Below are 20,025 nucleotides of genomic sequence, written 5' to 3'. Positions count from 1 at the left end.
TTCAAAATCGATTAACTTTAGTTATGGAGCCTACTGGCATGTCCGGTTAGCACCACATTAAAATAGACAGGTTCCTCTTTCACGTGATATACCTCTAATATCGGTAACAAAAATGATTTCTTGACCAAAAGTGACCTTAAATTTTTAACCCCGATCCGGACATCTCTAAACGCGCTGTATATAAACCAAATGTGTAATGATCAGAAAAATGGTTAATTTTTATTTTTTTCAAAATCGATTAACTTTAGTTATGGAGCCTACTGGCATGTCCGGTTAGCACCACATTAAATTACAAAGGTTCCTCTTTCACGTGGTATACCTCTACTATCGGTAACAAAAATGATTTCTTGACCAAAAGTGACCTTAAAGTTTTAACCCCGATCCGGACATCTCTAAACGCGCTGTATATACGTAATGTGTAATGATCAGAAAAATGGTTAAATTTTATTTTTTTCAAAATCGATTTACTTTAGTTATGGAGCCTACTAGGATGTCCGGTTATCACCACATTAAAGTAGAAAGGTTCCTCTTTCCCGTGGTATACCTCTACTATCGGTAACAAAAATGATTTCTTGACCAAAAGTGACCTTGAAGTTTTAACCCCGATCCGGACATCTCTAAACGCGCTGTATATACGTAATGTGTAATGATCAGAAAAATTTATGATTTTTATTTTTTTCAAAATCGATTTACTTTAGTTATGGAGCCTACTAGGATGTCCGGTTAGCACCACATTAAAGTAGAAAGGTTCCTCTTTCCCGTGGTATACCTCTACTATCGGTAACAAAAATGATTTCTTGACCAAAAGTGACCTTGAAGTTTTAACCCCGATCCGGACATCTCTAAACGCGCTGTATATACGTAATGTGTAATGATCAGAAAAATTTATGATTTTTATTTTTTTCAAAATCGATTTACTTTAGTTATGGAGCCTACTAGGATGTCCGGTTAGCACCACATTAAAGTAGAAAGGTTCCTCTTTCACGTGGTATACCTCTACTATCGGTAACAAAAATGATTTCTTGACCAAAAGTGACCTTAAAGTTTTAACCCCGATCCGGACATCTCTAAACGCGCTGTATATACGTAATGTGTAATGATCAGAAAAATGGTTAATTTTTATTTTTTTCCAAATCGATTTACTTTAGTTATGGAGCCTACTAGGATGTCCGGTTAGCACCACATTAAAGTAGAAAGGTTCCTCTTTTACGTGGTATACCTCTACTATCGGTAACAAATATGATTTCTTGACCAAAAGTGACCTTAAAGTTTTAACCCCGATCCGGACATCTCTAAACGCGCTGTATATACGTAATGTGTAATGATCAGAAAAATTTATGATTTTTATTTTTTTCAAAATCGATTTACTTTAGTTATGGAGCCTACTAGGATGTCCGGTTATCACCACATTAAAGTAGAAAGGTTCCTCTTTCCCGTGGTATACCTCTACTATCGGTAACAAAAATGATTTCTTGACCAAAAGTGACCTTGAAGTTTTAACCCCGATACAGACCCTTCTCTAAACGCGCTGTATATACGTTATGTGTAATGATCAGAAAAATTTATGATTTTTATTTTTTTCAAAATCGATTTACTTTAGTTATGGAGCCTACTAGGATGTCCGGTTAGCACCACATTAAAGTAGAAAGGTTCCTCTTTCCCGTGGTATACCTCTACTATCGGTAACAAAAATGATTTCTTGACCAAAAGTGACATTAAAGTTTTAACCCCGATCCGGACATCTCTAAACGCGCTGTATATACGTAATGTGTAATGATCAGAAAAAAGGTTAATTTTTATTTTTTTCAAAATCGATTTACTTTAGTTATGGAGCCTACTAGGATGTCCGGATAGCACCACATTAAAGTAGAAAGGTTCCTCTTTCCCGTGGTATACCTCTACTATCGGTAACAAAAATGATTTCTTGACCAAAAGTGACCTTGAAGTTTTAACCCCGATCCGGACATCTCTAAACGCGCTGTATATACGTAATGTGTAATGATCAGAAAAATTTATGATTTTTATTTTTTTCAAAATCGATTTACTTTAGTTATGGAGCCTACTAGGATGTCCGGTTAGCACCACATTAAAGTAGAAAGGTTCCTCTTTCCCGTGGTATACCTCTACTATCGGTAACAAAAATGATTTCTTGACCAAAAGTGACCTTGAAGTTTTAACCCCGATCCGGACATCTCTAAACGCGCTGTATATACGTAATGTGTAATGATCAGAAAAATTTATGATTTTTATTTTTTTCAAAATCGATTTACTTTAGTTATGGAGCCTACTAGGATGTCCGGTTAGCACCACATTAAAGTAGAAAGGTTCCTCTTTCACGTGGTATACCTCTACTATCGGTAACAAAAATGATTTCTTGACCAAAAGTGACCTTAAAGTTTTAACCCCGATCCGGACATCTCTAAACGCGCTGTATATACGTAATGTGTAATGATCAGAAAAATGGTTAATTTTTATTTTTTTCAAAATCGATTTACTTTAGTTATGGAGCCTACTAGGATGTCCGGTTAGCACCACATTAAAGTAGAAAGGTTCCTCTTTCACGTGGTATACCTCTACTATCGGTAACAAAAATGATTTCTTGACCAAAAGTGACCTTAAAGTTTTAACCCCGATCCGGACATCTCTAAACGCGCTGTATATAAACCAAATGTGTAATGATCAGATATACGGCGCGTTTGGAGATATACCACGTAAAAGAGGAACCTTTCTACTTTAATGTGGTGCTATCCGGACATCCTAGTAGGCTCCATAACTCAAGTAAATCGATTTTGAAAAAAATAAAAATTAACCTTTTTTCTGATCATTACACATTACATATATACAGCGCGTTTAGAGAAGGGTCTGTATCGGGGTTAAAACTTCAAGGTCACTTTTGGTCAAGAAATCATTTTTGTTACCGATAGTAGAGGTATACCACGGGAAAGAGGAACCTTTCTACTTTAATGTGGTGCTAACCGGACATGCCAGTAGGCTCCATAACTAAAGTTAATTGATTTTGAAAAAAATAAAAATTAACCATTTTTCTGATCATTACACACTTCGTATATACAGCGCGTTTAGAGATGTCCGTGACGGGGTTAAAACTTTAAGACCACTTTTGGTCAAGAAATCATTTTTGTTACCGATAGTAGAGGTATACCACGTAAAAGAGGAACCTTTCTACTTTAATGTGGTGCTAACCGGACATGCCAGTAGGCTCCATAACTAAAGTTAATCGATTTTGAAAAAAAGTAAAATTAACCATTTTTCTGATCATTACACACTACGTATATACAGCTCGTTTAGAGATGTCCGAATCGGGGTTAAAACTTTAAGGTCACTTTTGGTCAAGAAATCATTTTTGTTACCGATAGTAGACGTATACCACGTGAAAGAGGAACCTTTCTACTTTAATGTGGTGCTAACCGGACATCCTAGTAGGCTCCATAACTAAAGTTAATCGATTTTGAAAAAAATAAAAATTAACCATTTTTCTGATCATTACACACTACGTATATACAGCGCGTTTAGAGATGTCCGAATCGGGGTTAAAACTTTAGGGCAATTTGTGGTCAAGAAATCATTTTTGTTACCGATAGTAGAGGTATACCACGTGAAAGATGAACCTTTCTACTTTAATGTGGTGCTAACCGGACATGCCAGTAGGCTCCATAACTAAAGTTAATCGATTTTGAAAAAAAGTAAAATTAACCATTTTTCTGATCATTACACACTACGTATATACAGCTCGTTTAGAGATGTCCGAATCGGGGTTAAAACTTTAAGGTCACTTTTGGTCAAGAAATCATTTTTGTTACCGATAGTAGACGTATACCACGTGAAAGAGGAACCTTTCTACTTTAATGTGGTGCTAACCGGACATCCTAGTAGGCTCCATAACTAAAGTTAATCGATTTTGAAAAAAATAAAAATTAACCATTTTTCTGATCATTACACACTACGTATATACAGCTCGTTTAGAGATGTCCGAATCGGGGTTAAAACTTTAGGGCAATTTTTGGTCAAGAAATCATTTTTGTTACCGATAGTAGAGGTATACCAAGTGAAAGATGAACCTTTCTACTTTAATGTGGTGCTAACCGGACATGCCAGTTGGCTCCATAACTAAAGTTAATCGATTTTGAAAAAAAGTAAAATTAACCATTTTTCTGATCATTACACACTACGTATATACAGCTCGTTTAGAGATGTCCGAATCGGGGTTAAAACTTTAAGGTCACTTTTGGTCAAGAAATCATTTTTGTTACCGATAGTAGACGTATACCACGTGAAAGAGGAACCTTTCTACTTTAATGTGGTGCTAACCGGACATCCTAGTAGGCTCCATAACTAAAGTTAATCGATTATGAAAAAAAATAAAAATTAACCATTTTTCTGATCATTACACACTACGTATATACAGCGCGTTTAGAGATGTCCGAATCGGGGTTAAAACTTTAGGGCAATTTTTGGTCAAGAAATCATTTTTGTTACCGATAGTAGAGGTATACCACGTGAAAGATGAACCTTTCTACTTTAATGTGGTGCTAACCGGACATGCCAGTAGGCTCCATAACTAAAGTTAATCGATTTTGAAAAAAAGTAAAATTAACCATTTTTCTGATCATTACACACTACGTATATACAGCTCGTTTAGAGATGTCCGAATCGGGGTTAAAACTTTAAGGTCACTTTTGGTCAAGAAATCATTTTTGTTACCGATAGTAGACGTATACCACGTAAAAGAGGAACTTTTCTACTTTAATGTGATGCTAACCGGACATGCCAGTAGGCTCCATAACTAAAGTTAATCGATTTTGGAGAAAAAAAATCATTTTTGGGATCATTACACATTAGATATACAGCGCGTTTAGAGATGCCCGAATCGGGGTTAAAACTTTAAAGTCACTTTTGGTCAAGAAATCATTTTTGTTACCGATAGTAGACGTATACCACGTGAAAGAGGAACCTTTCTACTTTAATGTGGTGCTAACCGGACATCCTAGTAGGCTCCATAACTAAAGTTAATCGATTATGAAAAAAAATAAAAATTAACCATTTTTCTGATCATTACACACTACGTATATACAGCGCGTTTAGAGATGTCCGAATCGGGGTTAAAACTTTAGGGCAATTTTTGGTCAAGAAATCATTTTTGTTACCGATAGTAGAGGTATACCACGTGAAAGATGAACCTTTCTACTTTAATGTGGTGCTAACCGGACATGCCAGTAGGCTCCATAACTAAAGTTAATCGATTTTGAAAAAAAGTAAAATTAACCATTTTTCTGATCATTACACACTACGTATATACAGCTCGTTTAGAGATGTCCGAATCGGGGTTAAAACTTTAAGGTCACTTTTGGTCAAGAAATCATTTTTGTTACCGATAGTAGACGTATACCACGTAAAAGAGGAACTTTTCTACTTTAATGTGATGCTAACCGGACATGCCAGTAGGCTCCATAACTAAAGTTAATCGATTTTGGAGAAAAAAAATCATTTTTGGGATCATTACACATTAGATATACAGCGCGTTTAGAGATGCCCGAATCGGGGTTAAAACTTTAAAGTCACTTTTGGTCAAGAAATCATTTTTGTTACCGATAGTAGAGGTATACCACGTGAAAGAGGAACCTTTCTACTTTAATGTGGTGCTAATCGGACTTCCTAGTAGGCTCCATAACTAAAGTAAATTGATTTTGAAAAAAAATAAAAATTATCCATTTTTCTGATCATTACACATTACGTATATACAGCGCGTTTAGAGATGTCCGAATCGGGGTTAAAACTTTAAGGTCACTTTTGGTCAAGAAATCATTTTTGTTACCGATAGTAGAGGTATACCACGTGAAAGATGAACCTTTTTACTTTAATGTGGTGCTAACCGGACATGCCAGTAGGCTCCATAACTAAAGTTAATCGATTTTGAAAAAAAGTAAAATTAACCATTTTTCTGATCATTACACACTACGTATATACAGCTCGTTTAGAGATGTCCGAATCGGGGTTAAAACTTTAAGGTCACTTTTGGTCAAGAAATCATTTTTGTTACCGATAGTAGACGTATACCACGTAAAAGATGAATCTGTCTTATTTAATGTGTTGCTAACCGGACATCCTAGTAGGCTCCATAACTAAAGTTAATCGATTTTGGAAAAATAAAATCATTTTTGGGATCATTACACATTCGATATACAGCGCGTTTAGAGATGCCCGACCGGGGTTAAAACTTTAAAGTCACTTTTGGTCAAGAAATCATTTTTGTTACCGATAGTAGAGGTATACCACGTGAAAGAGGAACCTTTCTACTTTAATGTGGTGCTAACCGGACATCCTAGTAGGCTCCATAACTAAAGTAAATTGATTTTGAAAAAAAATAAAAATTATCCATTTTTCTGATCATTACACATTACGTATATACAGCGCGTTTAGAGATGTCCGAATCGGGGTTAAAACTTTAAGGTCACTTTTGGTCAAGAAATCATTTTTGTTACCGATAGTAGACGTATACCACGTAAAAGATGAATCTGTCTTATTTAATGTGTTGCTAACCGGACATCCTAGTAGGCTCCATAACTAAAGTTAATCGATTTTGGAAAAAAAAAAATCATTTTTGGGATCATTACACATTCGATATACACCGCGTTTAGAGATGTCCGTATCGGGGTTAAAACTTTAAGGTCACTTTTGGTCAAGAAATCATTTTTGTTACCGATAGTAGACGTATACCACGTGAAAGAGGAACCTTTCTACTTTAATGTGGTGCTAACCGGACATGCCAGTAGGCTCCATAACTAAAATTAATCGATTTTGAAAAAAATAAAAATTAACCATTTTTCTGATCATTACACACTACGTATATACAGCGCGTTTAGAGATGTCTGAATCGGGGTTAAAATTTTAAGGCAATTTTTGGTCAAGAAATCATTTTTGTTACCGATAGTAGACGTATACCATGTGAAAGATGAACCTGTCTACTTTAATGTGGTGCTAACCGGACATGCCAGTAGGCTCCATAACTAAAGTTAATCGATTTTGAAAAAAATAAAAATTAACCATTTTTCTGATCATTACACACTACGTATATACAGCGCGTTTAGAGATGTCCGAATCGGGGTTAAAACTTTAAGGCAATTTTTGGTCAAGAAATCATTTTTGTTACCGATAGTAGAGGTATACCACGTGAAAGAGGAACCTTTCTACTTTAATGTGGTGCTAACCGGACATCCTAGTAGGCTCCATAACTAAAGTTAATCGATTTTGAAAAAAAACAATCATTTTTTGGATCATTACACATTAGATATACAGCGCGTTTAGAGATGTCCGTATCGGGGTTAAAACTTTAAGGCCACTTTTGGTCAAGAAATCATTTTTGTTACCGATAGTAGAGGTATACCACGTGAAAGAGGAACCTTTCTACTTTAATGTGGTGCTAACCAGACATGCCAGTAGGCTCCATAACTAAAATTAATTGATTTTGAAGAAGAAGAAAAAAAAATCAATATTTTAAAACGTTTAGGCCACTTTTGGTCAAAAAAATCGGTTTTGTTACCCATAGTAGGTATTACACGTGAAAGAAGAAATTGTTTTCTTTGATTTGATGCTAACCGGACCTCCTAACTAGGTCGATAACTCAAATTAACCGATTTTGAAATAATAATACGTTTGGATCATAACACATTACCGCGCGTTTCGAGCTAATTTTCCCATTTGCATCCCACTCCTGTTAGGATCGAACGGTTTGTAGCCATCGAATTTCAATAAATCAAAGTGTTACTGGCTGTTTTTTCATACCACTTGTAAGAGGAATAACTTAACATCGTCATTGTACCCCTCTTGACTGTTGCATATTCTCATAAATTAATTGTTTAGACATTTGAAAAAAAAGAAAAAAAATGGTATAAAAATTGCCGCCATTTACGCCTTTCTCCACAAGATTTGGTAGGATCACAAGTTTCAGTTCAATATGGATGCAGATTTCGTCCACCATTAAATTCCAAAATTATATTACATGAAAGAGCAACAACTCATCTCTCATATGGTGCAATTATTGGCATTTTACAGTATTCATAGCGTTAATTATTATCGCTTTAAAACAGGTACGAAAAAGTAGCAGTCTTGTTATTGTCCGCTAATTTAGGCTGCCCTTAGTGGCTGCTGGGGATCAACTTTCCCGCCACAGCGTACCCAGCGCTCGTCACAGTGTACAAACATCAGTGGCCAACGGCGTGTAACGTTGATGTATACACTATTGGCTGCTGTTAGTGGCTGCTGTTAGTGGCTGCTACGTTCAAACAGGTGATATATAGCCGTCAGACGGTTCCCGATCAGCGTTACCAGCGACAGTTGACGAAAAAACGCTAGATTTGCGAAAATAAAACCCTAGAAAACGCTAACTGGTAGTTTCCCTAACATTCGTGTTGTTTGGAGTCAATTTAGCACAGATTCGTAGGATGATTGGTCACCGATCACAAAATAGATTTTGAATAGTTGATTTGAGTGATAGTCTGACCCAGAAAATTTGAAAAAAAAATATGGAAATTTTCGGTAGGAAATTCCGAAGATTGGGCAAAAATACTCAAAATAAATTTGGATGGGTCTCCAAGTAAGAATTTTGTCTAAAAAATCTGAAAAGTGGTCAATTTTTGGTAAATTTAACCAGTTTTAGGCAAAAAACGGTAGAATTACCAAAATTAGAAAAAACGTGCGCTAGAACCCCACAAATGACTAAAAACGCTAGATCTAGTGTAAAAACGCTAACTCTGGTAACACTGTTCCCGATTCCAGTTGACTATTTATTTCTGTCTGACATGCGCAGTTATCAATCTTGCGGACTTTTATTTATTTATTTTTTTTTTTTCAGTTTTTTATTTTTTATTATTCATTTTTCTTTCATTTTTTTTTTTTTTTGTTCTGTTTTGAAGTGACGGCTAAATAGTAAACTGGAATTGGGAACTGTCTGACGGCTATATATCAACTGCCTAATTTTTAAGTTTTGAACTTAGATTTCCCACTCTGCATACCGTAGCTAACGTTAGGCCTACCCTATGCAATTCTCGATATCGTAGTCTGTAACTGTAATCTGGTTTAGTATCAATGAGATGCCATTTGGCAGTTAACCTGCCGTTGGCTATGTCTAACACATGTTAGGTCTTCGTCCTAGCCTGTAGTAACGGCTAAAGTACGTTTGACTTATTTCCAATTTCACTAGGATAACTTCGCCTAGGCTAATTAGACTACGTCTATACTATAAGCTTACTTACCTTGATTATAGAATCAATCGGATAATTAAATAGCCGATATGTAGACCTAATTATCTATAGTTTTACTTTTACGGCACCTTACTGGCGGAAATGGAAGAGGAGATATTGTAAAGAGTATAGTATAGTCAGTATTGCGAAGTTCGCCATACTGCGAAGTTCGGGCACCCTAAGAAATACACGATTTTCACCATGAAAACCTACAGGAAGAGCCAAATTTCACCACAAAGTACGAAGCTACAGTTATTTTCTCTCCAAAATGACCCGTGTGCAAGAAATTACTTACATATTTGTCAATAAAATGACGAAGATCTATGAAGTCTGTTATAATTACTGAAAGAGCAACAGCGCCACCAATTTTTACCAGCGCCACACTGTAGGTTGCGTGGCCGAAATTCGCAATACTCTAGCAAGAAATACCAGTTCCACAATCACGAAGAATCTTCTTGGAAAACAACGTGAAAACAGTTTGCAGGAAAGAAAGTTTGGCCGTGTATCGTACTATAACAAAATTCTCCCACCATATGAAGTATATTTTCAAATGATTTATACCAGAAGATTTAGTTTTGGGGTGTTTTAAGTCTTAAGTGGGCGAACTTCGAAGTCACCATCCTACTATTACTAGTAGGCTACCAAAGATAATTCACCTTCCGAAGGTTGAATATCTTGCTAGGACTACGCCAGAGCCTTAAACGTATGTGGCTAGGCTCTGGAGTAAGCGCGCGATGTAGTGCATTGTTTTGTTGGTTCAAAGTTTGAACATAAATGGTGGCGTTATTTAGAAAACTTGTAGAAACTTCTGTTATTTTCTGTGCCTTTGGTCCTGCAATGAATAGTAAGATTGTCCTTATATACAAATATATAGCAAGATTCAATTGGGATAGGGTGGGATACGCTGATCAAAAACAGATAAGAGCCATTTATATGATTAATTTTGACTCCTGCATCGTCCCGACATCGTTTTAAGTAGGAACAATACGTCAGTGTTTGTCTCTCAATCACAGTGTTTCCGCATTACATTGGATACAAACTGACGTCACCGACTAAATATCCCAACCCTCTGATGATGGTAAGCAACTTACAGGTTACATGGAATCGGAGCAACACAGTAGAGGATTGTGTGTGTTAGGGGAGGGCTGGTTAAATCTGTTAAGATAGCGTCAACCGTTTTTACTTTCTCGCAATCTCTCTTGATTAGATCTAATCTGTGATCTTGAGCAGTACTTTTGATCTATTTATTTTTAATCTTTATTAATGTACTCCAATACAACACCGGAAGTGTCCCTTAAATCATTCTCCAGCCATAAGTAAATTATTTTCAGACAACTGTATTGCGAATAAAGATGTCACACCACAGTGGCTGAGGCTATATGTAATAACGAGGACTCAACTATCAGTTTTGCTTATACTGTTAAACTTGAATATGATGGAAACTCAATCATGTGACTCCTTCCATTGGTTGAAGTTGTCAAGATGACGTACTTGAGAGATACGTTCTAGCTATATTTTACTTTTGCCACAATTACCGTTAAAGGAAAGATAAACCTACTTAGTCATGACATAATCCGATATGCCCTGTATATCTCACACCATTCTAGTAGCGTAGATAAAATTTGCAGGAGAAAAAGCGACTTGCGACTATCATTTAAAGTCTTAAAATGACTGAAGATTGGGAACTTCATTTACTTGATTTATAATGTTGTTAGGACATTCCCAGATGGTTTCGGCGGAGGGGACCTCGTTAGGTAGAAGTAAATGATTCAACTCTAAAAATGAAAATCAGTATAATGTGCCAAGGCCTAAAATAATAAGTCAGGTAGATTATAACATATATACATATATATATATATATATATATATATATATATATATATATATATATATATATATATGCTGCCTTATCGCATTTTTTTTATGTTGTTTTATTTGGATCTTCTTTGACATGCTCTGGTGAATGAAAAGTCGTTGGTGACTGAAAATGTCGAGTACGGAAATAATCATAAATATTTTGTCCTGTGGGATATAGACAAATGTGTTAGATTCAAACAATGAGTCAGATCCCTCGGCAGGCATTGGTTAGTTTCAGTAAAAAATGGAAACAAAGGGAAAATATCAGCACATAGAGATGCCGCAACTACGTATCGTAAATATTTAATACTTACGTCATGACTTGATGCTATCTGCAGGAGTTGAATGGTCGATCTCTGGAGTAACTTGGTGTCACTCTCTTAAAATGTTAGACTGAAGAATTCAGTCTTCTTTGAGACTGAAATTTTTTTCAGTGTTATACACTGAGTTTAGACTGAGAAACACTCTACTTAGACTGTATTATCAGTTACACCGTTCAGTCGCTGTTTTGGACTGATTTTATTAACCAATCAGCTAATCACATGTGGCATGTCATCTTACCATTTTCAGTCTCTGTATTCCACTGAAAAATGTATCCAATCAGAGAACAGAAATGCGCCTACGTCATCCGAAAACTTGCAAATACGCCGCAAAAAAATAAGTGTGACAACGAGCGCTACAACTTGTGTACATATATACTACTATATTCTTCGCTTAGCCAGGTACTCGCTGTACTGTACGTACGCACGCCGTACACACAGCTAGGCATGAAAGAGACAGACGACCGTGTGTCTAAGCTAGAGTAAAGGTTATAAATTAGCAATGGCTGAGTATTTAAGAACTTTTCTTACAAATAAAGGTTTCCACGAAGAAGTGATAACAGTGTTCGAGGGTATGTATGTATGTTTTTTGTTGTTTTCCAATTAATACAGAATAAAAGCTTGGCAGTTCGTAACGTTAGTTATTCTAGGCTTGTGCGCGAGGTAGGCCTAGCTAGGCTGTACTATAGCAAATAGGGCCTAGGCTGTTGTTATAATTGGTGGGGCCTATTAACACGATCGTCGGGCGAATAAGCACGCCGGTCTGCATATGTACCCGATCGTCGGGCAAATCAGCCCGCCTGTCCTGCGTATGTACCCGATCGTCGGGCAAATCAGCCCGCCTGTCCTGCATATGTACCCGATCGTCGGGCGAATAAGCACGCTTGTCCTGCAGTAAGTACTCGATCGTCCCAAAATGAATCTAGGCTAGGTTAACCTCATAACAAATACTTGGACATAATAATGCTCAAGAAATTGCAAAACACAGTACTATCATGCATAGATTGTAAGCACCCTTAATTATTTGAAAAATGTAGTGACTGCTACAGCCATTACAGCATGAAGCTATCACGGTACCAGATCGTTGGGCAAATTAGCCCGCCTGTCCTGCATATGAACCCAATCGTCGGGCGAATAAGCACGCTTGTCAGGACTGCAATATGTACTCGATCGTCCCAAATGAATCTAGGCTAGGTTAACCTCATAACAAATACTTGAACATAATAATGCTCAAGAAATTGCAAAACACAGTACTATTATGCATAGATTGTAAGCACCCTTAATTATTTGAAAAAATGTAGTGACTTCTACAGCCATTACAGCATGAAGCTAACACGATTCTGTTAAACCATTACCATTGTATTTAAATCATGTGGAAACTGGAAAAGAATTGGTATGCTTTTGTTATTTTATTAAACATATAGTGGGCCATCAGTCTTTATTATAAGATTTTACAGTAATATTACCATTCACTAATGTTATGAAATCAGTTTCTTTTACAAGCAGATAGACATATTAGTAGGCTAAAATGTAAATCATATTCCTTGTTCACTGGTTTTCTATGCTGATGTAATGGAATCAGGAGATGTCATGAACAATTTATCCTTAAAAAGAGAAATTTCTGAAAACAACTAACAACAAACCTTGCTTGGTAACCATGTACCTGCCAAAATCAACATGATAACCCATAAATGTTAGGTTGAATTTGAATCCACCTTCACATAACACATCTCACCCGCCATGGATGACATATTGCTGCCTATCGTGAATTGATATATCTCCTTTGTACAATGCCAGTCATGTTCTTGTTTCTCCATTCTCTCCTAAATATTATTCTAGTCTAGTCTCTCTACCTCTCAACATATCTTTTTTTAAGAATGTTTTGATTTATACCATATTGCTTGTCCTTTATCACATTTATTTTTATCTTCACCAAACAGGAGGGCACAGATATTGAGAGTGCAGCACAGGGCAGACAAGGACAATATTGACAGCCTTTCATCCTATCTCTCGGACCAGAATTGAACCCCAAACAATTCTTCATTGTGGCAGATAAACTGGCCATTCCAGCTGGGACAGAGGCGTAGAACATACATTTAACATAGACTATGCTCCCCCTCTACAACACTAGTTTTGTGTATGGAATTTTGCAACCAACAGAAGTGAAGTCTCTCGTCCGTATCCATGCCACATCTATAAGGGCAGCCAGCATGGAGTTACTTCAAGGAGTGAATGTTACTTTTTTATTGCTCTGTAGTCCGGAACCACGTGTGTCAGCATGGAGTAGCTTTAAAAGGGTGTGAAGACTAGCGCAAAAAGAACGTCTAATGCCGGTAATCTGACCTAGTTTCGAATGAGGTGTAACAGAAGTGTTAGACACTGCCATCGATCCCAGAAAATACAAACACAGCTTGCTACCGTCGGTAATTAGACACTAGTGTACAGTCAGTACATACAGCTACGGTCAATACCCACATTACAGTGTATAAACGATACAGCGATGAACATCTCAGGTCCAGCTAAAGATATCAAGGTATCACGTTTCATTACTGTCTGTCTTTTTTAGCGACACGAACAAACATCACTTGCAAGCAACAGAAAGTTAACTTTTTCAGATGGCTGCATGCTGTTTGGGACAAATCTTCAATGCCTTTAAGGAGTAACTAACACATACCCTAAAACGTTAAATTGATTACCCGGAGTTTACAAACAGTTTTATATGAATAGGGAGGGCTCCAGAAATAAATATTTAATTGATTTTTGGTTTTTAAAAATGTTTTTTAATGATACTGATCTAATTATGAATGTAATTAAACAAACACCTAGTTGCCAAAAAAACTTTGTTGTATGATTTTTCGAGCATGTTATTTTAATGTTTACTTTAATGTTCCTACATTTCACTGCACTCACTATGTTGAAGGTTTATTTAATTAAGCAATTAATTAAGCTAATATTATTTATTGTGCACAATATTCCATAATTTGTTCCATGAAAAGTAAGTAACCTGATTATTATAAAGTCAGTAACTGTAGAAAATTCCATTTGAGAATATCCTTTCCTCATTATTCCCCCCCCCCATTTTTTTTAAATTTTAGTGATGTAATGAGTCAAAACTGTTTTCAATTTTTTAGTCGACTCTCGAGTGACATTTCTTTTTCAGCTAGAGGCCGACATTAAAGGATTCACGTGAGATAATTTATAAAACTTTAAAATTTGATTGAAATCCCAATCAAAATCACTATATATGATTACTATCAGAAAGTTAAGAAATAATTGAGGGTGGTATAATAGTCACATGTACTGTTTTTGCATACAAATTTGCTTAATATGAATGCCATATCATGAAATCGTGAATGCAGTATATAATAGTTCATGTTTATCTAATAGCCATTATGAAGTTTGTGCCATTCTGTCAACTGCTTGCTTGTAACATTTTGTTTTGTGTGTGCTGGATAATGACTTTCAGCAATCGCCAATCTATATCATTGAAACACAAAGTATTAAATGTTCACCGCACTGATATATAGTTTGACCATTCCTAATATTTTATAAATAACCTGCTGAAAATTTGTCATATGTTTCCCCCATTTTGAAATCATTCTAAGAAAATTGTTGCTACTATACATTAATGATTCACAACTGGAAAAAGGCAATGTACCAGATCCATTGTACTATCGTCGTGTTTCCATCATATCCCTTTTGTAAAGGCAGGATCGTATAGTTACTATATCCTTTTACAGTGGAAAATTTAAAGTTCAGTGAGATCGGGAGATGGGATCAGCTGGGTATATAACCACTCAATTTACAGCTGTGTTGTCAATGAATTCCAGGGTATTACCACCTGGTGGTGACATACAAAGAATTTAAAGTGCTTTCTGTTACAGTGGTGTTGCCAGACATTTGAATCTTGGTTGGTGATATGTCTATTTGTGAATTCCTTCTCGGGGAGGGGTTGCCCAGGCCACCCATTGGCGACACCACTGATCTGTTCTCAGCTCACCTAATCCTTTCCAAAAAAATTAAAGAACATTTTAGATCCAGGCCCAATTCAAGCAGAAATTTGACAGATTAATATTGAACTGAAAATATGTCACTGTTATGTAAAGTATCTTTATAATTTGAACGTTTGTTGCAAAGATAACATGTTTTGTTGAACATCCCTCAGAATATTGTAGTTTTGATTTCTGTTTTTTTTTAATATATTAAAAATTATATAAGAATATATAAGTGGGTTAGTGGGAATAAAATTACTGTTCGGTGGATATTGACAATTATATTTCTTAATGGAATACCATTTTTAATGTACTTTGTGTGTGACTGTCACAATGATTTTCTGGTCTTCATAGCCTAACATGATTGGATGTGAAGGTGAAGTAACTCCATGAAGTAGCACCTTTCAGTAAATTCCCCTGCATTAACAGATCATTGAATGTTGTCTTGATGACCTTAACTGCATCTTTATTGAAGAATTCCAGCACTTAGCCAACACGGAGGATCTATAGAAAAGCTTGTTCAATCCAGAATTTGCAATTTATAAACTTGACAGTATAGCTGTGATGTGTAATAATTCAGTCTAAAGGACCGACTGTTCAGTCTGATATCAGTCTTATAGACTGAAAGTATTCAATCTTATTAAGACTGGTGCTGCAATAAATCAGTCTAAACTGCTGACTGTTCAGTCTAAAGTGGTTTGATTTTCAGTCTATTAGACTGAAGAGTATTTAGTCTAATTAAGACTGACCTTCAGTCTTTACATTTCAGACTGGAATTCAGTCTAAGTAGTCTGATCCCTTATCCCATCCATCATTAGACTGAAATTTCAGTCGATTAGACTGAAATTTCAGTCTCTCATTTTAAGAGAGCATCCTCGCTGATTAGTAGTCCCTTAGAACACAGCTCTTTAACAGTCTCCATGATGCCATCAAACTTTCCACTTTGTTCCAGGATACAAAGAATGGCAAACTTATCACCACCGTTCTTGCTCTTCAAGTATTCGATGATATTACTCCCAGCTCCAGAGTTTAGTCCACAAGCAAATCGAAAGACGTACTGGAGGTCAAATGGATCCATCTTACCGAGACTTGGTTCTAGTTCAGCTGGATCTTTCACACCTGCAGCGATGCCCGTCACATGAAACGATGCGAACCATTCACAAAATATTTTATGGTAAAAACTGACCTCAGTCTTGGTCTTGATGTTCTTACCGGGAGTATCTGGTCCATCTGTAACAACAGAGACCTCCTCCTCTACTAAAATACCAACGCGGATGTGATGATTATAAAAGCCTTCACCTAGTCGTTTGATCAGCGACACTTTCTCCCAGACAATCTGTTGATTCTCTTTGCTGAGTCCTTCGAAAGCTACTTTACTAAGTTCCTCGTGGTTAGCTTCGAACATTGTTGCGTATCTTTCAACGTTGTATTCTTCTGCTTTGTTTCTTGTGTGATGGTGGAAACATCCCATCATGTAGCGAAAGAAATCAGTAACAGATTTGAATTTCTGAAAATCTTCCCTTTCATGTGTCATGTGAGAAAACATAGAAAAGAGGAGAGGAACCTGGCAGAGGTCATCAAGAATGACGTTTTCCTTGAGACTTTTCTTGACTTTAGCAACAGCCTGCTCATTATTTCCACAGACAGCCTTTCTGATGTACTCATCACGGGCAGCATCATCAAAACCAGTTAATTTAAATCGATTTGTATTGGATTTAACATATTCCTTTGGTAAGTACCTAGTTGTCAAGGTAACATCAGAGTCAGGAAACATCTGTAACATCATGATACGTCCCACGTCATTTTCTTTGTCCTTCTCTGGGTATTCATCATAACCATCTAACTGAAATGCAACTGACCTACAACTCTCTATTATTTCCCTAATGTCTCTTATCTTGATTCTTCTTTCGTCAGGTATTAGATACAATTTGATTGCTTTATATATGGACGTCACATTACCCATCTGTCTCAGCTTAAGTAGGATTAGAATCTCTACGTCATAGAGAGGGGAGTCCGGAACACCATTACACCAGTCATAGGCTAGCTGCAGCGTAAGAGTCGATTTTCCATACCCTGGTTCCCCTTCTATGATACGTCTGTTAGACCTCCTATGAGGATCGGTGAAAATCTTTTTGTATGATTCTAAACGTTCCCATTGTACAGCTTTATCATGTGACGCGGCTCCTCGAATCGACGCATTGACACCACTCTCTACAAAGACATTATCTACACAATAAAGTCTTTCTTGGATATAAGGAATAGGTTTTACTCCGTTATAATGGACTTTATATTTCTTCTTCAAAGCTGTTATCAGTATTTGTTTCTTATCTGTGAGAAAACGAGGGGGAATGAATAGTGAGTAATTTCCCAGTAATAAGGACTACTCTTATCGACAGCTGTATGTAAAGTTGTATTACGCTTATAAATTCAGACACCGTTTCTTTAGGAAGAAATCTGACTAGGCATGAGTAAGGTAAGGAAGCGAACATCGATAAAAAATGCAAAGAGCACTGCAAAATTGTAAATAGTATACTAAGGGCATTCGTCAACCTGCCAGTATATAAAACGTGGTTAGAGATTGTAGAAGTATACCTAGCTTTTTTTTAAGAAGACAGATATTATAGTTATTTATTCACGAACTGAAACTATATTATATTTTATAGTTTTAGCCCATTTGTGTTCTGATTTTTTGGGGGAAAGGGGGGGGGGTGGTTGGTTGTGGTTGGGGAATTGTTATAAGTAAGGAGTGAGGAGGGTACATGTAGCAGACATTGTTCGCTCTTTTCCACAAATGCTCTTAAAGTAAACATAATAGAATTGTATAGTTCTACATTAAAGAAGCAAGCAAAGCAAACTAGACATCGGAGTTTATTGTAACATTAAACTAATTATTAAGTATTAACGTTGTTCTTGTACCAGTTAAAAATAAAGAAGAATAGCAGACCGTACCTTCCAAAGTCTGTGGTTCCGCCATATCTTCAACAATTACTGATTCTTTTCTGATGGATCTTCGTTGCTCACCGACAAAAACGAAGTTCTTCTCGATGCTTGAAATTCTCCTTCGGTCTTTGTTGATGGAGCGGCTGACGTCACATCACCGTGGTAGGATGTTTATTACGTCATATTAGGCTTCTTCGTTGACTGACTCCTAGTCTTCCCTTTGAACCTTTATTTCCAATTTTGTATCGTGAATCTGTGAAATGTTTCAAATAAAAACGAAAACATGAAACATAATTTCGACGAATTCTGCAAAAAGATCTGTTTATCATTATTCTATGGGGTTGAAAAACAACCACTGAAAAATGATGTGTTAATAATGAACTCCAATCTGATAATTGAAAGTTGCATTTTGTGTTTTAAATCTCCCATAATGGTGGTATTAAACCTTACCTTTAAGGAAAATATTATGTGCCGATAATCTAGAAAAAAATCATTACAAATTACATAAGTCACTAACGTTGGATAAAAATAAAATAAAAACAATGTTGGGCAATATTTTAGAGATTATATCATGATGATTGAGGTTGATATACGTTTAAAAGCAAATGACTTACATGGACCATGATTTGTTAAGCCGATGTTAATAGAAACAATCCGTAAAGTAGGTCACAAACTTATGCTCATCATTAAAGTTAAAATAATTAATTTACTGTCTATATCGAAGGAGTGGTCGTCCTCTCCGTGATACGCGCTGTGCAATATGCACTGTGCAGATCAAAATGGCGTCTCTAAACGTATGATCGTATGACATCTGCACACTGCACGATCACTTCAAGAGCTAAACTCAAAGTTCATATTTGCATTCGTCGAACAGATTTAATAGTGTTTTATATGTTACACTTATCAATAGTTTTCCTTCATTCCTCGTGATCAATGTCGTACCTTTAAAGCAACATAACATGTTCTTGTTATATTAAATACGTTGTATTCCTTTTGGGTTTCTTGCGGTATGAGGTTAAGTTACCATTTCTAGTAAAGTCTCAGCGTACTTCTTTGTACTGTTCTGCGCACCTCGTCCTTATCCATAGAATTAACACGAAATGTGTTATATCACCTGTTAGATGATCCGTTAAATGTGGTCCAGTTAAATCACATTTTTATACATTAGATATATTAATCCGAAAAAAAGCGGAACCTCTAAAGGGTAGTACACGAATTTGTTGAACATTTGATCTATGAAAGAGAGTTATACAGAAATCATTAAAATGGTACTGTCCCATTGACTCATCGTTGCATTGATAACCTATGATATCAAAGAGACATTGTTACTTACTACTACAGACTCAAGTAGTAGTCTTACTGCATATATAACACTTTCGAACAATATTCAATTTAAGACGTGCAGGTAAATTGCTTCAATGCGTTAACAAGGTAACAATGTGTAGCAGTTATTGATCATGACTTACAAACATCGCTGTGTCGGCACAGTGAATTTCTTCAATTTTCACAGAAATGGTCTAGTAGAGGCCAACCACGTCATGAACGCAAATGATTTGATTACACCCTCTAATACACCTAGTTTTTATGTTACGTCATATTTAAGAGAGTGGAATGATTTCATCGTATTCATTAAAAGGTTTGCTATCAACATATATCCTCATA

General features: G+C 36.2%; 1 protein-coding gene and 1 long non-coding RNA gene across 2 annotated transcripts; one reads left to right on the top strand and one right to left on the bottom strand.

Moving 5' to 3' along the window:
- Positions 1-11,489: 11,489 nt before the first annotated feature.
- Positions 11,490-15,702, top strand: LOC139982450 (uncharacterized). The gene is made up of 2 exons (XR_011798181.1): positions 11,490-12,003; positions 13,372-15,702. It is a non-coding gene; the product is annotated as an uncharacterized lncRNA (long non-coding RNA).
- A 577-nt stretch (positions 15,703-16,279) lies between these two features.
- LOC139983797 (uncharacterized) lies at positions 16,280-19,751 on the bottom strand. The gene is made up of 3 exons (XM_071997575.1): positions 18,978-19,751; positions 18,373-18,616; positions 16,280-17,751 (listed from the first exon to the last, which is right to left on the bottom strand). Exons 2-3 carry the CDS (start codon positions 18,395-18,397, stop codon positions 16,280-16,282), a joined length of 1,497 nt encoding a protein of 498 aa, XP_071853676.1. The 5' UTR covers positions 18,398-18,616; positions 18,978-19,751.
- Between the last annotated feature and the right edge of the window lie 274 nt (positions 19,752-20,025).

The sequence above is a fragment of the Apostichopus japonicus genome, chromosome 16 (assembly GCF_037975245.1).
Source record: "Apostichopus japonicus isolate 1M-3 chromosome 16, ASM3797524v1, whole genome shotgun sequence".
Lineage (NCBI taxonomy): Eukaryota > Metazoa > Echinodermata > Holothuroidea > Aspidochirotida > Stichopodidae > Apostichopus > Apostichopus japonicus.
The sequence above is the reverse complement of the archived record's forward strand: the minus strand, read 5'-3'. Positions and strand labels throughout refer to the sequence as shown.

Excerpts from the sequence above, each read along its gene's own strand:
- LOC139983797 (XM_071997575.1), bottom strand. The coding sequence starts at position 18,397 with ATGGCGGAACCACAGACTTTGGAAG. Across the intron at positions 17,752-18,372 it reads GGAACCACAGACTTTGGAAG|ATAAGAAACAAATACTGATA; the intron begins GTACGGTCTGCT and ends GTTTTCTCACAG.